General features: G+C 46.5%; 2 protein-coding genes across 2 annotated transcripts in view; one reads left to right on the top strand and one right to left on the bottom strand.

Moving 5' to 3' along the window:
• Window positions 1–11,435, bottom strand: part of LOC306790059 (formin) — a gene marked incomplete at its 5' end in the record, with an annotated part of 44,268 nt that extends 32,833 nt beyond the window's left edge. The window contains 3 exons of the mRNA XM_079286158.1: window positions 100–220; window positions 4,746–4,912; window positions 9,851–11,435. Coding sequence (XP_079142284.1) covers window positions 100–220; window positions 4,746–4,912; window positions 9,851–11,435 — 1,873 coding nt within the window. The remainder of the gene's footprint in view (window positions 1–99; window positions 221–4,745; window positions 4,913–9,850) is intronic.
• Window positions 11,436–14,985: 3,550 nt separating this feature from the next.
• LOC306790058 (ryanodine receptor 3) overlaps window positions 14,986–18,220 on the top strand; it is a gene marked incomplete at its 5' end in the record, with an annotated part of 92,399 nt that continues 89,164 nt past the window's right edge. Inside the window, 1 exon segment of the mRNA XM_079286157.1 lies at window positions 14,986–15,033. Within this exon segment, the coding sequence (XP_079142283.1) occupies window positions 14,986–15,033 (48 nt within the window).

The raw sequence follows: 18,220 nt of genomic DNA, 5'->3' as shown, positions 1-18,220 counted from the left end.
ATGAGGTGCGTCAGTGCAAGTTCGTGATCCTCTGTCAGCGTTCCTGGTCTTCATGGGGAAAGACGGACAACAGTGTCTATAGAAGCTTGAGGTTCTTACCTGCCTCGGTGTATTTCAGCCCCACCTTCTCTTCCTCATCTTTGGTTTTGGGTGGGGGCCACACGGACTGAAGACGCCCCGGGGTCCGGTCCTCACTGTCGGTAGGAGACGTGAGCTCCGTCTGTGGGGAGAAAATACATGCATCAGCGTGGACACTGGCAATGCAATGATACAGCAACAATTTGCCTCATCATTTTCTTATCATATGTACAACCCAAGTGTGCAATTTAAATTTCCAATAATGAACAAAATATGAAAAATAATTGTGATGTTCATACATTAGCTTCTGTGGCACTGTTAATAAGTTCCTTTCCAGGGGATTTGGCGGCTCTCTCAAAAATAGACCTCAGACATTCCTTGTCACTCTTGAGTTTCTTTTTCACTGCGTCCAGATCCACGTCTTCTGTTTTTTCCTTTTTGACAGTTTTGGGGCCTAATAAGCTCCTGAAGGTTTCGTAGGCCAGGTCTGAAGTTTTCTTCCTCTCCTTTTGGGATGTGGAGGTTTCTGGTCCAGAAAAAAACTCTTCTCCAGTCTCAGACTCTTTCCTGCTGTGTTCAGGATCCCCATCACGCCCGACGTCTGACTTTTTGGTCTCATCGTGGTTGTCTAGGTTGAGCAGCTGACTGAGATGGCCCATCTCAGTGCTTTTAGTTTGCGCGACAGGTTTAGGCTCCGCCTGTTTTTTGGTCGGAGAGGTGGCCGTCTTCTTCTCGGGGATGAGCTTGGCTTTGTTCACCGTCCTTTTAAGGCTGAGCAGGGCCAAGTCGGCATCCTTCTCCCTCTGCTTGATCTCCGACACAGTCTCCCTATCTCCCCCCAACGCTCCTTTCTTCAACACCCGCAACCCACTGAAGAGAGCCGGCATCTGGAAGGAAGGGGGGGGAGAGAGCGCCGTACCCCTGGATGGGGATGCGGTGGACGAGGGTGCAGTGGATGAAGCTGCAGGTGGTGTTTCTGGTGTCTTTCGAGCAGTTGTACGCCGTGAGGGAGAACGGTTACTTGGCTGGATGTCTCCTGGAGACTCTTCATTAGCAGATGACGGCGGCACGGGGTTATTAATCTCTGTAGGGTGATTTGTGATACCAGCAGAGTCCGACTGCTCCACTGGAATGGAGAATGATTGGACTGAAACTTCAGGAGTCTTCAGGATGGAGGGAACAGAGGAGGACACCTGGCTGGAGGAAACTGTGGAGGACACCTGGCTGGAGGGAACAGAGGAGGACACCAGGCTGGAGGGAACAGAGGAGGACACCTGGCTGGAGGGAGGTTCCTCATTCACAGCCTCAGCTTCATGTGTCTCCTCCCTCTGTGTATTAGCTAAATCCTCCTTGAGAGGAGAGGCTGTGGTAGCATTGTGACCCGAGGCCTCCAAATCCAGATGTCCAGAGATGATGGAAGGAACGGGCAGAGAACAATCTATGCCAGCCAACTCTTTGCCTTCATCTGTCCCTACATTGTCTTTACTATTCTCTCCATCACCAGATGTTTCTACATCCAAAGACGCTGTGACGGTGCTCTCCTTGGGACTGCGGCCATTTGCCTGTTTGGAAACTACAGAGTCCAGGGGTGTCCTAGAGTTAGATCTGCTGACAAACTTGCCCGAATATAGAATAGCTTCTATGTGGGATCTCTCCGTAAATCTGTGAGTTCTGAACACAGGCATTTGGTACTCGACCTCAGTGGCATCTTCCATCTCATCTCCATGCTCCACTGTATTATTATCCTCCTCAGGTAGGGTGGGCTTTGACAGATTAGTGCTGCTGTGGGCTGCCTCCTCAACCTCATTTTCCTCATTGTCCATGTACGTTTCCACCCGAGTGACCTGTACCAGCTCTAGATCAACTGCTGTTTTAACTTGGTCGCCAGACTCTTTGCCGGTTTCCAATGATTCAGCGCTCTGCCCTGTATCACAGGAAGCAGTCACATTATCCTGACGCATACCTTCCCTCCCTTGGAGATCGTTCTCGCCGTTAGCAGATTGACCGCCTTCAGGTAGAAGATTCTCCTCATCCGACAGCTCCTTGCAAGACGTCAGCACGGCCGACTCGGCGCCTGAAGAGGAATGTCTGGCTCGACTGAGCATACTGCTGAAGACACTCAGGTAAGAACTGGCGGGCTGCTTCCCCGGTCCATCCGAGTTATTGCTCAAACTGTCCATTTTTGCTCAAAGCTCCACACGAACGGAGAGTAAAGCGAGAAAAACCAAAACGGGTAGCAGCAAAGTGTCAGTTCAAAGTGTAGAAAAAGGCCCCCACCTCCAGTTATCCATGTGGCTACTATTCCACCACTACCGCTGGCTGGGACAAAAGTCCTTTGTATGGACAAATCTCTCCAGCTCCTCTTACCACTATTCCTGTATTCCTGTTTAGTGAAAAGCAAACAGGTCCCACGTAGTAGACTTTCATAATATCACAGTGAGTCTACTACTGACTGTATGTTGTCAGCAGTAATGTTCAGCCTCCTCTGTGCCAATAAGGTTCCCATGATGCTGCAAGTGAAGTCAAGCTGTTCAGTGGCTGGAAGCATGTCCTGCTGTAATCTTCCTGGGAGAGTATAGTTCACCTGCCTTTCACAAAAGCATTCCAGACTCTTCCGACAAGTTGATTCTTAGTATCCATAAAGTTGTGGGTGATCCTTCGCTATGTGCCGGTATACACACTGGAGTCCATATACTTGTAGTTGATCTGTCTCCTTTACCTTGTTTCTCACTTTACAGGAAAGCCCTGTGTGCTGTCGTGTGAGAAAAAAAAAAAGAAAACGCCACAGGTTGGGATAAAGAATGTGTCTCACTGGTCTACCCAGTCTAGGGGACGCCCTTTCCCTTCTGGTTCCTCCCTTCCTGGGAGGGGACCTGCAGAGCCTGGCAGTGCAGGTGTCTGATTACCCCTGCTCACTTCCTTATAATGGCTGCCGCAGTAACAGAGTAAACACAGAGGAGGAGTCAGTCTGTGGTCAGGTGGAGAGCTGCTGAGGTCCATTCGCCCAGCATTGCACCATTAAGCGGTGAGCTATTGCAAAAGACAGGGTGATTACTCAGCCTTGCCTTAGCCAGCTCTAGCTAACGTGCTAAGAGGCTAACGTGTGATTAGTGGCTCATGGACAACCAGACAGAACAGTTCAGTAAAACAACAAGATTTTGATTTTCACTTACCTTAAATCTCTATATATTAAACTACACCTTCTGTTTTGAGGTCTTTCTCTAACTGCTGATGATTTTTATGGGTCAATAAAGGAAAACACAGCATTCTTCAGACTGTGGTTGCCCCAGCAACCAAAGGTGGTCCTCCATGAATGCATTCCCTCAGCCTCAGTGAGCTCGGTCTAAACATGGAGGTAGCTGGACTATACAGGCTGCTTTTCTAATGTTTATATTCAAGTAAAATGACTGCCCTCAATTAAACATCTTCAAATACTAACGTCTCCACCGTCAAAGGACCAATTGTTAGTTATGTTGCTACAAGAAACAACTGGAAGAGAAATCAGAGAAAATTATATTTTTAAAGATTCAAAATAGTGAAAATGGACCCATGAACTGCATGAATTATTATATCGTCTGAAGAACGCCATGAATAAAAAAGGGCTTCTATGGCCAAGGATTTAAGTTATGCAATAGGACTCAGTTTATCTCCCACAGAGGTCACACTAGACAAAAGGCACAACTGATGTGAATGCAGATCTGACACCTGTGAGCTCAGAATAGAGGTGAAATAATTTATTCACAAGTTACAGATCATGCCAACACTACAGACCTAAAAAACTATCATGTCTAACCCACATCATTGGATTGTGCGTCTCAACCCTTTGTGTCGAGCTGTGACAACACACTGAGAAAACATCACGAACATTTGAGAGGTGTGTCTTTCTAATGACATCATTACGGAATGACAGAGACAATGAAGTATGCGAGTTGTCACTTTCACAACAATAGAGTGTGTCTAATTGTGTACGGCATGGCCTTTATACTGGTATGTTAACAGATTTTTCTCACAGGGCATTTACAAGACCCGCCTAAATCCACACCCAGGTAATTGCCTCATCTGCCAAAGGAATGAATGACCTTTGCCAGACAACATAATGGCATCTGGAAAGACTTGGAAATAGTTCACATCATGCCAGCAATGGTAGATTTAGATGTGCACTTAGTCCGTTCTTAAATTATATTCCATTTTAGCATAATTAAAACCTCCAAAACAAACAACGCACTGTTTGCAGCAGGCTTTTTATTTTTTTTTAGAAGACACACATACTGTACAGTAGGATTACATCAGTCACATGCTCTGAGGCAAGCAGAATATCCTGTGCTGCAACTTCTACTGCTTAACAAATATTACTCCTAATAGCCTAAACCTTTCAAAATAAGGTTGTTCAGAAAATGCAACAAAGGAAGGAGAGCTGTTCCTGTCTTTGCTCTGAACGAAAAAGGTTTGAGTGGAGTGATCTCGTTCACTTTTGGCTCAAGACCACGTCCTACAGATTAGAATCCATGACCGGTTAATCCATTTCTAAGAATTCATGATCAGGTGGTTAAATGCCCGAGTGGAGAGAAATCCCTTTCAGTCCCAAGAGGTGGGAAATAAAGAGCGCTCTGTGTGTGAAAATACACATTACAGCTCTGTGAGTGTTTGTGCTGCTCGAGGGCCCTCACCGTGCACTCCAGCTTGGGACAGTAGGGCGTGTCACCGAGGATGTCATCCTCCGGCGGTGTGATGCGTAGGAAGTCGAGGTGATCAGGGCGTGGAAAGCGGGAAAGGGGCTCCTGAGGGTCATCACCATCCAGCATCCAAATGTCATCATGACGCAAGAGGGAATCCTCTACACAAAGAAACACACCAACACCACAGGGTAATCAACGCTTTAACAGGTCTGCACTGACTGAGGCTGTGCAACCTACACGGGGAATAAAAGCAGAACCAGTTAGAAAGAAGCAGGCATCAGAATCTCTTAGCGTCAAGCAAGAGAGACCACTGTTTTGCTGCAGGCTCGAGGGCAACAGTCTATTTTTATCTGCACTTAGCCGGCCCTGTTCCCATCGTTGCCACCAGCAGAAAGCCACACTGATCCAATAAGGAAAAATGGCTGCAGAGCACTAGCATTAAAAGCAGATCCCGTTGTTGATTTGCATTGAAGAGATGCACTGCAACAGAGCCAATGCCGTTGTTCAGCATTACCGATGCTCTACAATAAGGTCAGCTGTAGATAGGTGTGTGTTTAGTCACCCAAAGGCCCTGAAGGAGTGAAAATACAGGACTTCAGATTGGGGAAGACTGCCCTCTCCTGACCAGGCAGGGTAAAAGTACATTTTAAAACTTTTAAATAAAATGTCTTTCGTCAGTGCTGTTTATGCCGCAGTATGCTGGGGAGGTTGGATTCATTCCGTGCATTTCAGAGCACCTGGCCCTTAATATTGACTGCTCAGTGACACAATGCAGCCTCAACCTGAAGAACCTCCCTCATGCGCTGTGCCCCGAACACGTCACATGGTATTGACTTCAGGAGCCAGGATAGAGCCTCACACATGCGCATGAGCAGAAATGCAATTTCAAATTATTCTGACGTGTATGGGAACATGATGGCTGATATCTTGGCTTGATGCATGCAAGAGTCAATGTGCGCTATTTATTGTGCCAGAAAAAAGATTTAGTGTGCACCAAAACATAGTCAAATGTAGAATGTCCGACTGCATCCTGTCCCATTTTGCAGTATGCAAGCCGTACATACTTTGTAAGGGCAGCTGCAGTAGGTACTAAAAGTAAAAAGAAAAAAAGTCAGTCATGCAAGAAAAAGGGCGGAACAGTGCAAGAGAAGAGATATGAGACAGTGAGGCAAAAGAATAAGGGAGGTGGAAAAGAGGTGGAGTCAGAGGAGAGAACATAGTGGGAGTGAGAGGGGGGAGGGTACACATCTTGAAGCTCGTTGACCTCAATTTCCTCCAGCTGTAAGACATCACTTTGACTTCTTTGGGGAGAATTATGAGCTGCAAACTGAGAAAATTCACATCATCTCGTCCTGTTCGACAAGCTGCTGACATATCCCATAACGTCTCTTTGTAATGAGGGCCCCTGAAGAGGACATACAGTATTTCCATACTTCTAAACTCTTGGAAGTCCCCTGGTATTGCTGTAGAGCTCCCCAGAGTCTGAGTCTCAGCCAAACGCTTTAAATTCAGTGATCGGCACACGCACACAAAACGGACTTGGGGGGGCAATCAGTCATTATGAGACGGCAGCAATGCCTGCAGTCCCTCGAGTTATCTCAGACAGCAGGGGGAAAGGGATGAGATGAATAACTTTTCATTATGATAATGCTGCGCTGCATGGTGCCGCAGTGGGACCTGCTGACTGTAGGTTGGGACACTTCCAAATGCAGAGTTAAGCCCAGTCCGGGCCAAGGAAAGAAATGTCTGATCAGAAACAGCTCTCTCTACAATCTCTCTTAAATATATGAATCAGGCAAACAATGTCATTCATGACTCGGCTAAACAACCTGGATCTTGTACATGGTCTGACAATGCTTTCCCAAGTCACATAATTAAAAGTGCACGGCGGCCCACACTGCCACCATCTGGAGAGGAAGAGGCATGTTTTTCCTCGCTGTGGTCAAACACTGCAGTGAAGCTCTGATGTCAGTGCTGAATGCTAGAAGGGTAGACACAGCGATGTAACGCACGACACTGCGATGTAATGACAGTAATCAGATCTGGAGAATCAACTCTTGCATGCAATAGGTAATGAAGGCACGGCACTCTTCCATGTACACAACTGCCATGTGGCAAACTGAGGTGCATCTGGCATCTTCACCCCCCCTCCATCACTTTTTAGGCAGGAAGAAGAATCATAGACTTCTATACAAAGCATGAAAAATGAAGGATTTATAAATCACCCGGTTTCTTTTTCTACGCAGGCTTGTCGGCCGTGCACCGCTGTCAGGCTGGCTGATAGACTGACTGGTTTGGCTGGCAGTGCTGAGGTCAATGTGACGGGTGGCTACAAGTTGAAACTCAGCTCAGGAGTGCTGTGGTGCTTTGAGGGCCAGAGCAGCAATGTAGCATGACACGATGCTCACAGTCATCAGTCATTTGAAAAGCAGTGCTGGAGGCTAATGGGATACACAGAACTGAGGAAGAGTGAGGAGTGCTTTCATTGGGCCTGGCGGGCCACTGAGACAGGAAATTTGGCTAAAAAGTCACTCCAGTCCACTGGTGGGTGCATGTCTAAAAGAGTGGGACATTGAGGAGAAGCCTTTAAAAAAGCTGCTCGTGCTGAAAAGCACGAGATGGAACATATAGCTAACATTTGCCACGGTGGTAGCGAAGGAGTCATTTATTAAAGAAAACAAGTTACACGTTCTATGAGAAGGACCTTTGTGCCCCGTTTCACTGCACGTAGTATGCAGACCGAGAGAAGCAGGTTTTGGCAGAATCCACTTCATTATCTGAATAGAGCCGGCCCTTGTCTTCACTGGGTGGAACAATGTTGCATGGCAGGGCAATTTGTGTCGAATGACAGCTAGCTGGGAGAGAGGGGTGATATACTCCTGCTCTGCCCTGATCAGTTTCATATGACCTTGCAGGAACGTATTGGGTAATCTGATTATGGTATTGCCGGGCCATATGTCAGACAATAAAATAAGTAGGGGGAGAGACGAATGGCTGATTGGACTGAAAAGTGATGTTTTAAAGCAGCCAGTGTCAACAGTTTGACAGTGGATCAGTGTAATGCGAAAAAGGTTGCCCTCAGCTCTACAGAGCTTTATGGCGTCTTTTAGCTAATTATTCTGGGTTTCTGGCCCACAACTTCACGGTTTGGCTTTCGTCTCACCACTCTTATTATCATTTTCGTGCGCAGGCCAATGTAAAAGCTCTACAAACCCACTGTATGCTGCATGCTCAGCAACAAACGGCAGACAGACAAAGTTAATGGCTAGCTGGTGAACAGAGCGGAGCGATACGCTGTCTATCAGGAGCTGGTGAGGACCAAAACAGGAGAGTAAACAGTGGATTTACATTTACCAGGTGGCCGGAATAAATGCAAATATTTCCCTGTATCTTCTTGATGTGTAAAATAGGCAAATGTATGCTAAGAAGTTTCCCCATGGCCACTGAGAGACGATAATATGCCAGTGTATTTGTAGCTTGTTTCCGCTGTCCCCAATCCATTGTTGCAGGTTCTTGTGCAGCTTTAAAATACTGATATAGTATAAGAGAACAAGCAACACAAACGCCAACGTAAATGGAAACTAACGAACATACATTACGTAGGTAATGTGTAAACACACATGCAACCACTTCAGTGAATGTATAGACAGAGTATTCTGTTCCACAGACTACAGAGCATTAGCACAGGAAGCAAACAAGAGAACGCATTACTTTAAAATCACAATCTCTGTCTGCATCATCACCCTCATTAATACGCATTGAGATTAAAAGAACCCGTATTATAAAAGTGCACCATTTGCACTATGAAGGGCTTAGCCCTTTCGGCTGGACCCTCTGATGTTCATTTTTCTGTGTTAACATCTGAAGTGTATTCAATTATCAAGCAACACAAGGGCGATCTAGTAAACAGCTAAGATGCGGCAAAAAAACAACAAAAGGATCTATTTTAAGATGAAAGGTTTGAGCTTTGAGTGTGAGGACTGTGCAGCATGAAGCATTTGGTTAGCATGATGTAGCCAACAATGTAAGTGTATCTTGCCCTGTCAGAGTCTCATACAGACAGCTTACAATATCATGCAGTTTCATCAGCTACTCAGGATATTAAAAAACAGGGCTCATAATGTCACTTTTGACATTTGCAAGAACACTGAACTCTTGCAAATGTGTGCCTAAATGTTAATGGAGGCATCTGTGAATGCAGAGGTGAGGACATACAGGGACAGTGTCATTTCAGTGGGAACCGATCCAAATCATCTCCACATGAGTAAAGCTGGGCTATCTATTCCCCTATCCACAAGGCTTTGCAAATATTCTACATGCTGCGAGTATTTAAAACTCAATCATTGTAGGCAGACACAATGGTACAGATTATGGAAAGAGGAATGGAGTTCTGCAAATAATAATCCTTTTCTCTGTAACCCTCGGGCCTGCTGGGTCACGGATCCTTTGTCAGTTTTCTGTGAACTGGAGAGGATGTGGATTTAAGGGAGAGACAGCAGGTCCCTAAAAGTCCAAATTGGCAATGCTTCAGTTAACACTGCGCTCACGAGAACCCTGGTCAGGTCGAACTCCGTGTCAACTTTGAGCCTTTGATCTGGGACACTCCCACTAATCTCTGCCTTCCCTACGGCGCTTAGAGAGTTAAAGTGGATCATCAGCCAAAGTATTCTCAGGCCCCGTTTGCCCCTTGTGCAACTCTGCTGGGTAGTTTTTAATTTGTGGTCACAGCAAAGATGTGAACACATCACTAAAAAAAAAAAAAAAAAAAACTACCAGGACAGGGCTAGCAGAGACGTTTGAGAAAGCGATGCATATTTAATGGCCTGGCTGATTTATTAGATAACAGCCGGGGTGACAAAGTATGTTTGTCAGTTACAATACTGCAGAGTAATTGCTGACACAGACAAAGGCACTTCTTTCTTGTTCCGCTCTTTGAAATCCAGCAACAGCAATGCCAGCTGAAGGGCATATTCTGACAACCGCTTCATGCTACTAAGGCGATAAAAGCACTGGTGTCGACATTCACGTCGAGGCAGGGAGTTCGAACATGAATCAGTGTGTTCAGAGTAGGAGCAGCGTGCGCTCTGGTGGCTTACCTGTTGTCGTGGAGTTGCTGGAGGAGTTCCACTTGAAGTTGCTGGGCCGCCTGCTGAGGTTCAGTTCCAGACGGGCGACAGTCCGCTTGTTGCCGTTGTTGTCGATGACCTCGGAGAAGAGTTTGGACTCATCTGTGTTACTGGAGCTGTCTTGTTCGTGGTCCACATCCTTATCCGAGAGCAGAACGATGCGGTGGTTGAGCTGTGGGCTTTCCTGCTTGGAGGACAGAGGGGACAGGACTGGGGACATGCTCTGCAGACTGTTGGAGGCAGGGAAAGATGTGTTGAAGACCCCAGCGAGCGATGGTGAAGAAGGGCTCTTTGTGTGGTACTTAGCTGGGGGGCGAGGTTCGGTGATATGTGATAAGGTCAACCGTAGCCCCTCAGGGAGCTGGTTACCTGTCTTTTCTCTACAGTCTCCCAGCAGGTGGTCTCCGTTTGGTCCTCTCCACTCTCCATACCCCTGCTGGCAGCTGCTAGTCCCTGGACGTAGCATGGCTGGGCCGGCCCTGTCGGGGCTCGTGTGGTTGATATGTTGCACTCTCCCTTCCACATCCTGCACTTTGGCCACCACCCTGACCCCTTTATTGAGCTGGTTGATTTCCCCATACAGCTGCTGAGCGGACATGGCTGCTGATCCAGTCTCAGAAACGGTCTCACGCAGGCAATCAGACCTCTTAACTGGGCGAAGGTTGTTCCCGCTTTCCCGCCGAGTCAGACCCTCCATCAGGTTGCAGAATGACGACTCATAACCCAGCTCACCGTCGTACTCTGAGAAGTCGTTGCAGAAATCGATGTCGGGGTCAAATGTCCGGTTGTCCTCCATGAAGTCCCAACCCTCACGAGTGATCTGGAAGGGTTCCTCCATGGGCAGGATGGGATTACTGACTGCACTGACGTAAGAGCCGGTGACTGGGCTGTCAGTAACATGGCCAGATGTTGAGGTACCTGGCATCTGCTGCATTACTGAGGCTGAACATGTGGATGCACTGATGCGAGCAGGACGCTCAACAGACGAAGTTCCACTCTTAACTTTCCTCTTTAACTTACTGTGCAGGATATTCTCGGTGCTGTCAAGCTTCTTGCCTCCCGACTTCTTCAGCTTTTTGCTCTTGGCCGTCGCTCTCTTATGCTCTTGGGACACCGTGAGAGACTGGTTGCTGCTGCCGAGGACCCGACCTCCCAGGTGAACTTCCGGACCCTCCATGTAATCCTTGAGTTTCCCATCCTGGTTACCCATCCCGACTTTGATGGCGCAATCCCTACACAGCGACAAGAGATCCGCCAGCAACTGGTGGTGCTCCGCCGCAAGCCAGCAGAGCTCTGCAACTGCCTCCTTTGTTGCCTGCTGGGTGATGAGGAGTTCGCCCGAGGAGCCGGAAGACTGGCCTCTTTGTTCGGAGACTGCGAGATCCTCCTTTCCCCGGTCATGGTCATTACAGGCTATTTCGGAATGAGGGGCACGGCTCTTGTACTTAAAGCCCGGGGCCCGCCTCTTGGGCAGATACAGGCTGATGTTGCTCAGCTCACAGATGGGTGCATATAGGAGCAACACAGTGTGTGTGCCCTCCATGATGGGTGCCATGTTTACGACACGAGCACCCAGAGTAAGCGGTCAGCCCCCGGACGGAGTGATTGGGCTCGGACTGCAAGGGGAGGATCTCCGGCTATTCATCACCTGGCCCGTCCAGACACTGTCAGTGAGAAAGTAGCACACACACTTTTAGATTCTGTGAAGAAGATAGATTATTTGAATGATGACACAGAGCTGTTTTTTTTAAGCATAATAATACAAAACTACTCCTTTCCCTACAACAGACCCTCCATATTTCACTGTCAAACTCATTTGTTATTTGAAAAACTAAATAAAACCAAACACTGCATAGATTAAACAAGACAGTAACCATACCAACGATATCTTATCTTCATCATCCTCTCTTCGTGTTGCACGAGTGGATGAAACGTTAATAAAAACCGCATTTCATCAACATTTCACAAGCTGACTGCCGCATAAAACCTGAGAGTGTCCAACAAGGTGACGACACACGCAGAGCCCCGTGCTATTGCTACCGTTTGAGATGTTTACAAGCACCGACCGGCGCAGATCTTGCATGTGCTTCAACGGATTCCCTCGACATTTGGCAATATCTCTGAGTTGTTTATATCATAACATAATCCCGTGGGTAACAGTCACCTTGCAACAAGCCCAGCTGGTGCAGTTGTCGGTGTTAAAATAGCAGCATAGTTACACTAACCCTACGGGGTTACTGCTGCCCATTGCGATTGAAATAGAGAAATATTCAGTTACATTTATTATAAATTAAGATGTAATGCATGACGCTCAACATGCCAGCTTCACGTCAATGTCATATATTCAATTAGGAGCAGAAAGTGCGTTCCAGTCCACTGCAGCTGCAGCAGGTGACGCACAGCAGCACTTGGAGAAATACAAACAGTTACTTACCGGATTTAGCGGCATGGCAAATAATCCTTCACATCTCTGCACTGCAGCCAGCTCACCGCTGCCTCGCAGAGCTCGTCTGTGGTGACTGACAGGAGTTCGGTCCAATAGATGAACTCAGCGCCGGCTCGCCGCTATTTGATTGGTTGCTTAGTATTTGTCCACGTCCCACATTTTGAGTCAGTGCAGCTGCAGTTTGCAGGTCGGCCATGTGATGGCTTTCAAGTCTGTGCATCGTGAAGAGAGGGGGCCAAGTACGGCTGAAATTAATTTAACTTAACAGCCCTTAGGAGTTTTTAGTGTAGTACTTTGTTGTCCACGCAGAGAGATAAGAGCATGTGAAAGTACCTGCTCTTTGAAGGCCCGATGAGGTGCCATTTCTTACGAAACAGAGACACCTAGTGGCCAACATGTGCATTGCTATTATACCACTGAGCTGGATCAATTCAACTATTTTCTTGCTTTATGTATTAATCTCTGCCAAGGACGCAATGTCTTCAATCAAGTTATAGCAGATTTGTATGACAGGGAGCAGGATATCTAAAAAATATTTTTTTGGATGGCGTGAACAATAGTTTATTGAATTTGTTCTTGTTTAGATGCTGTGGCAGTCACAATAACTTAGCTTTCAGACAGAACATTTAAAAGAAAGAAAAAAGCTCAGACAACAACACACAGAGGGAGACCAACTTCATTTATTTTTCAGGTAGACATATTACTCCACTATCTTTCCATAGCAAATAGCTGTTTGTTTGCTGCTATATTGATGCTCTCCTCAGCATAATAGTCTAATTTCAGTTCCTACCTGTTGCTGTTTTTTGGTGGATAGGTGTGAGTGGAACAGACTCCGAATAACGTATGCAACAGTTGAGTGGGGACCCAGAGAGTTGTTGACTAAAGGAGATTATTCAAGGAGAACCTATCAAAAGGACCGGTGCTCATACCAACCAAGAGAGTAAGTAAGTAAACCGACTGAAATAATTATGATGAGAAGTACAAAGGGTTGGGAAATATGAACGTTATGATTAGCCTCGTCGTTTCAATGGGCCATTTTCACCGCAGCTATTCTTGACACGTCATAGCAAGGCAAGCACAGGTGTAATCAATCAAATGAATTCTGGTCCCATGCTAATTAGTGTGTCTGCCATTCCAGTGAGCCAGCATGCAACAATACCGGGGACCTGGCCCACTTAAATGGAACAGGGCCATAATTAACCTTGTGATTATTTTCACCTGTGTTTACACTGCAACGACATGTCGACGTGACTGCTGTGAAAATGACCCGTTTGGGTCATAATGACAGAAAAGCAGGAAAGAGCATTTGTAATCCTAAATGGAGGAGGAGCAAATTTATTTAACTGTGGGTCCAGACCTTTTAATCCGCCACCAGTCCACTATAATGAGTTGACGTCTGTCTGATATCAGGCAAGGTACAGCGCAGGGAGGAGAGGAGGTACTGAGCAGATGTTATGCCACAGTGTTGACAGTAGAGGGCGGCATCGCATAATAACAAGGGAGTATTTGTGTTTGTTTAATTTCGTTGTAGAGATGAGCAGGTGCTTCTGAGGGTCATGCTGAGGGTCATCTTTGATTTAACAGTGAGACCAGACTGATTGCTGTTGTCCCTATATTTAGTCCACGGGAAATATTTACAGTGCATTCATACATTTTTTTATATTCAGTTTGATCTCATTTAATGTTAAATCATTTAAACATGACGTTTTAAATAGTTTAACAAGTGTACAATTAGAAGTCAGTTTTGCAGCCTGGGATGTGCTCTTATAGGCTCTCTTCATGAAACCCACTGAATCTCAGCTCTCTCAGATATCACCCTTTTTTTTAAATTTTCTTTTTAAAATATCTTTTTCGCATAATGTAGTAGCTTGTATCAAAATAATGATAAATATTAGCGATATCATAGCAAATACCGTGTGCATATGATGTTGTAAGCTACAGTAAATGTAATTTGTAATCGTAGATAGGTTGGTGTTGATATTGGAGGATATTTGTTATTTGTTCGTCTGCTTTTTTTCCACTTCCAACAGTGGTAGTAACACATTCTCTGTGTAGCAATACGTGTACACTCATGCTAAGCTATATAGACACACGCACTGGAGCGACACTTGCGCTGTGTAGTGGAGCCTGAACAGAAAAGGGTGCTGGCCATGGTGCTGATCTGGACCGGCGCTGGGAAATAGCAGCTTCCATGAATTCCCTGCGGACGAGGAGCACGCTGTCGGTTTCCCTTTTCCACTCATAAGCATGCTCTCTGTGAATCCGTAGCTCGGTGATAGGGCGGGAGGGAGCAACAACTGACGAGATACCTGTTAGGTAGTGACCATTTCAACGCGTTTAATGCTCTTTGTTTGAATATTCGCGCTTTCACGGTTGTATTAATACGGTCTGCCGGTGTCGTCGAAGATAAAGACCCCGCTGCTGTATCTCGGCTACACGTCTTGGCTTCTCCCCCCTCCCTTAGTGGCTCCAGCCCACCGATGCTGACAGACACTCCTCCTCCTCCGGGTGGCGAGCGGGGCTTGAGCACAGGGGCTTGAGTGACAGATGCTGCGGTAGTGTCCCCGCTGCATGGCCGTGGATTAGCTATATGCTAATATCGAAGAGGAGAGAGGAGCCAGCGGAGGCTTCCCGAGTCTGAACAGGCTCCTCTGCAGCCATGGCTGAAGGTGGAGAAGGAGAGGATGAGATTCAGTTCCTCAGAACTGTAAGTATTCGCTTTCCTTGTACTTGAAGCGCTGCTCCGGCGACTATGCGCGTTTCTCTTCTTTTTTTTCACGGTACCTCGCGTGTTTGATTATTACTGTCGATCGCCGGTCACTTGGCTTTCCTCCCACACCTCATTGCACCCTACAGCCTGTGATAATCCTCTGCCTTCTTGCAGATGTTAAGAGGCGGCGGGAATGCGCTGTTGTTTTGCGCATCGCTCACTGACAGCTATTGTCTTTTCTGCAGTATCTGTCTCAAGAAGTTGACAGCACTGTGCGTCCCATGTAAAACTTACATATGCACCATGCTGCACCTTGCTGCACCGTCGTAGTCACAGTCGTCTTCCCGTTGACAGGTTGCCAGTAGCACAGCCACTGTGATTCAACTTAATAAGCCATTAATTAACTCACAGAATTAAATGGTTTGTTCTTCAGGAATCACTTAAATATCATCGAGGATGAATGGAGCTCTGAACCAGTGCACATGTTGTATTATCATATATTCAAACGTGGTAGCCGGCTAGTGTTACTGCCTGTACAGACAGTCACCCCAGGGTTCCTGTGCAGCAGCAAAGGTCTATGCAAATGAACCGAGGACAACATGTTGTAATAAATACAGCATTGCTGCATCAGAGCCATGGTCTCTAATGCTGTCTTACTTATGGAAATAAAGCCAGTGTCGACAGACCATATTATATGGTCATAAAAATAAGCTGTAATTAAGTATTAAACAGGCTGTAGACTATTTGCTCTTCTTGGCTCTTGTATTATACGACAATAAAACATATTTGCCTTTTTTATTATGCATTTCTTCAGCTGAAAATGCATGTTGAAGATTGGACAATGTCTGGCATTGGTTGTTCAGAGAGGAACACTTTCCACTGTTGACAAAGATAGACACTGACATAATCTGCTCATCTATGGTGAAATGCATTGAGAGGCATATCGTGTCTGAAAATACACACTCTTCGAGGACGGATGGAGGAGCAGAACGCTGGAGGTCTTCCAGAAAGACCCTGAGACAGTAGGAGGTGTTTGGTTGCACATATTGCTGGCTCTGCTGTTTGTGGTTTCCCTTTTTTATTAAGCTGCTCACAGATGCGCAACCTGCTGTACTTAGAGGTAAACGGAGCAGGCATGTTCTGGCTTGTAATGCAAATTATTGTAACCTGGCTATTTTTTGTTGAAATTTCCAAACGTGTTTTACAAGCCAATGTGTTTGTCATCTCCGAATAATGAACCATATTTTACCCAACAAATAACAGTAACATGTAAGCAGAGACAATGCAGAACCATAACAAATGCCTTTAGGTATCAGAACAGTAAGAGATGGATTGTCGACTCATGCAGTGTTTTGGCACTGAAAGGCGTACCTATCCCCAGGACTATAACATTGATCTTTAAAATGTTTCTTTTCACTCAGAAAAAGCTGCTACCTCCGCCTTATTTGTCCCCCAACCTTTAAACCACAGCACATAGAGGTCACCACATCAGCATGCCTGCCACTCCAAAAAAGAGGTGGCATTTCAGCACCACTCCTCCTCGTCTCTGGGCTGGAACTTAAATGCCACCAATTCACAATCAGGATTTTATTTTTTTGTGAACAAGCTTGATGAGAGTTGTGGATTTGACTGTTCTTTCCTTGCTTGGCTGTTCTGGTTTCCATTTGTTGGATTCACAGGGAGCATTTTTTCCCCCAGATGTAACCCGGGCAGGAACATTCCGACGACATTGACTAAAGGGAACTGCTGTTGCTTTAAAAAGGGCTTAGCGGCAGCTTGTTGCATCCGTCTGCACAGGGAAGCAGCTGACAGGCTGGATGGTGTGATGGAGGCGCAGTGAGCAAGCTTGGTGTTCACGAGTGTGACAGTGTGTGTGTGTGTGTGTGTGTGTGTGTGTGTGTGTGTGTGTGTGTGTGTGTGTTGAATGCAAATACGGAGCTGTAGCCGTGTGGTGCAGTCAGGCTGCACCAGACGTGCCACAGCAGAGCACAGTGCAGAAATGATTCATCAGTCCCAGCAAGGCACAGCTGAAGTACTCAGTGTAGAGGAACAGACACACACACACAGACTGTACAGAGACGTACATTTATCCATAGTACATGACTAAAGTCGGTCCTGCAGAAACAAGTGCTCGACTGGCTGCACATATGCCGATTCACAAACATCCTGCATACACAGTCGACACTTTCCTTTTCATAGGTGGCACTAAGTGGCGAACCGTCTGTGAGGATGTGTGAAAGCTGTACGTTTCTTGCCGGCATCCGAACGTTGCTTGTTATTGGAGTCAAGGAGCTTGATAAAGCAGTTCACAAACTGCCTTTTCTCCAACAGCACAAAGTAATTTCCCTGGAGTGGCAACAGAAAGTACCCCTGTCGGACCGCCGCCTATAAAGACAACTCAGTGGGAGGAGAGAGAAAGAGTGAGGGTATCTCAGCCGTGGGTAATTTGATGGTACAGGAAGAGGAACTGTGCTGATTATGAGCCAGGAGAGTCAGAGAAATGCTCCCCCCCCCCCAAACTGCTGTTTAATATGAGAGGGGGCAAAGGGGGCCGCCGCCACACTTTAATAAGGCTGCATATTCGACAGGAACTTTATTTGTCCTGTTTGGAAACTGGATATGTCTTCAGATGCACAAGCTCCAGCAGCACTGTAATAAGCAGTATAGTGAATAAAATACCAGCTTATGGTTAGAGTAGCTCACGCTGCTCCTCTGTTGTGAGGATCCCTGTGAGGCGAATATCAGATTCTGGGGGATCCATTCGCAGTTCGAGTGGGAGTGGGGACTTTGAAAAGGCCAAACTAGGGCTGTGACTAATGCACTGTGGCAGTGTTTGGCTTGTTTACGTGAAGGCACTGGTCTCACTTTGCATCCAGGCGATGACTGTCAATGAGGCAGCACACAAGTAATGCAACGAGCCAGACCCAAACATGAATCACACCAGAGGAAATGCAGAAGACCGTAAAGTGGTAAAGGGTTAATTTTGGTTTTGCAACATGCCTGTGACACCAGTGCCAGAGCTTTTTGGCTCCTCACCCACTTGTGACTCTGAGCACCCTGCTGGGCATGTCTCTCCTGTTATTGTGCTGCTGCTGCTCTTTTTTGCTCTTCTTTCCCTTTGAACATATTTTTTACTTTTCACTTTTATCTCTCGTCTCCCTGTGGCTCATGTGCTTCTCATATC

This window comes from Melanostigma gelatinosum (assembly GCF_949748355.1).
Source record: "Melanostigma gelatinosum genome assembly, chromosome: 16".
NCBI lineage: Eukaryota > Metazoa > Chordata > Actinopteri > Perciformes > Zoarcidae > Melanostigma > Melanostigma gelatinosum.
Note: the sequence above shows the minus strand (reverse complement) of the source record. Positions and strands in the feature narration are given on the sequence as shown.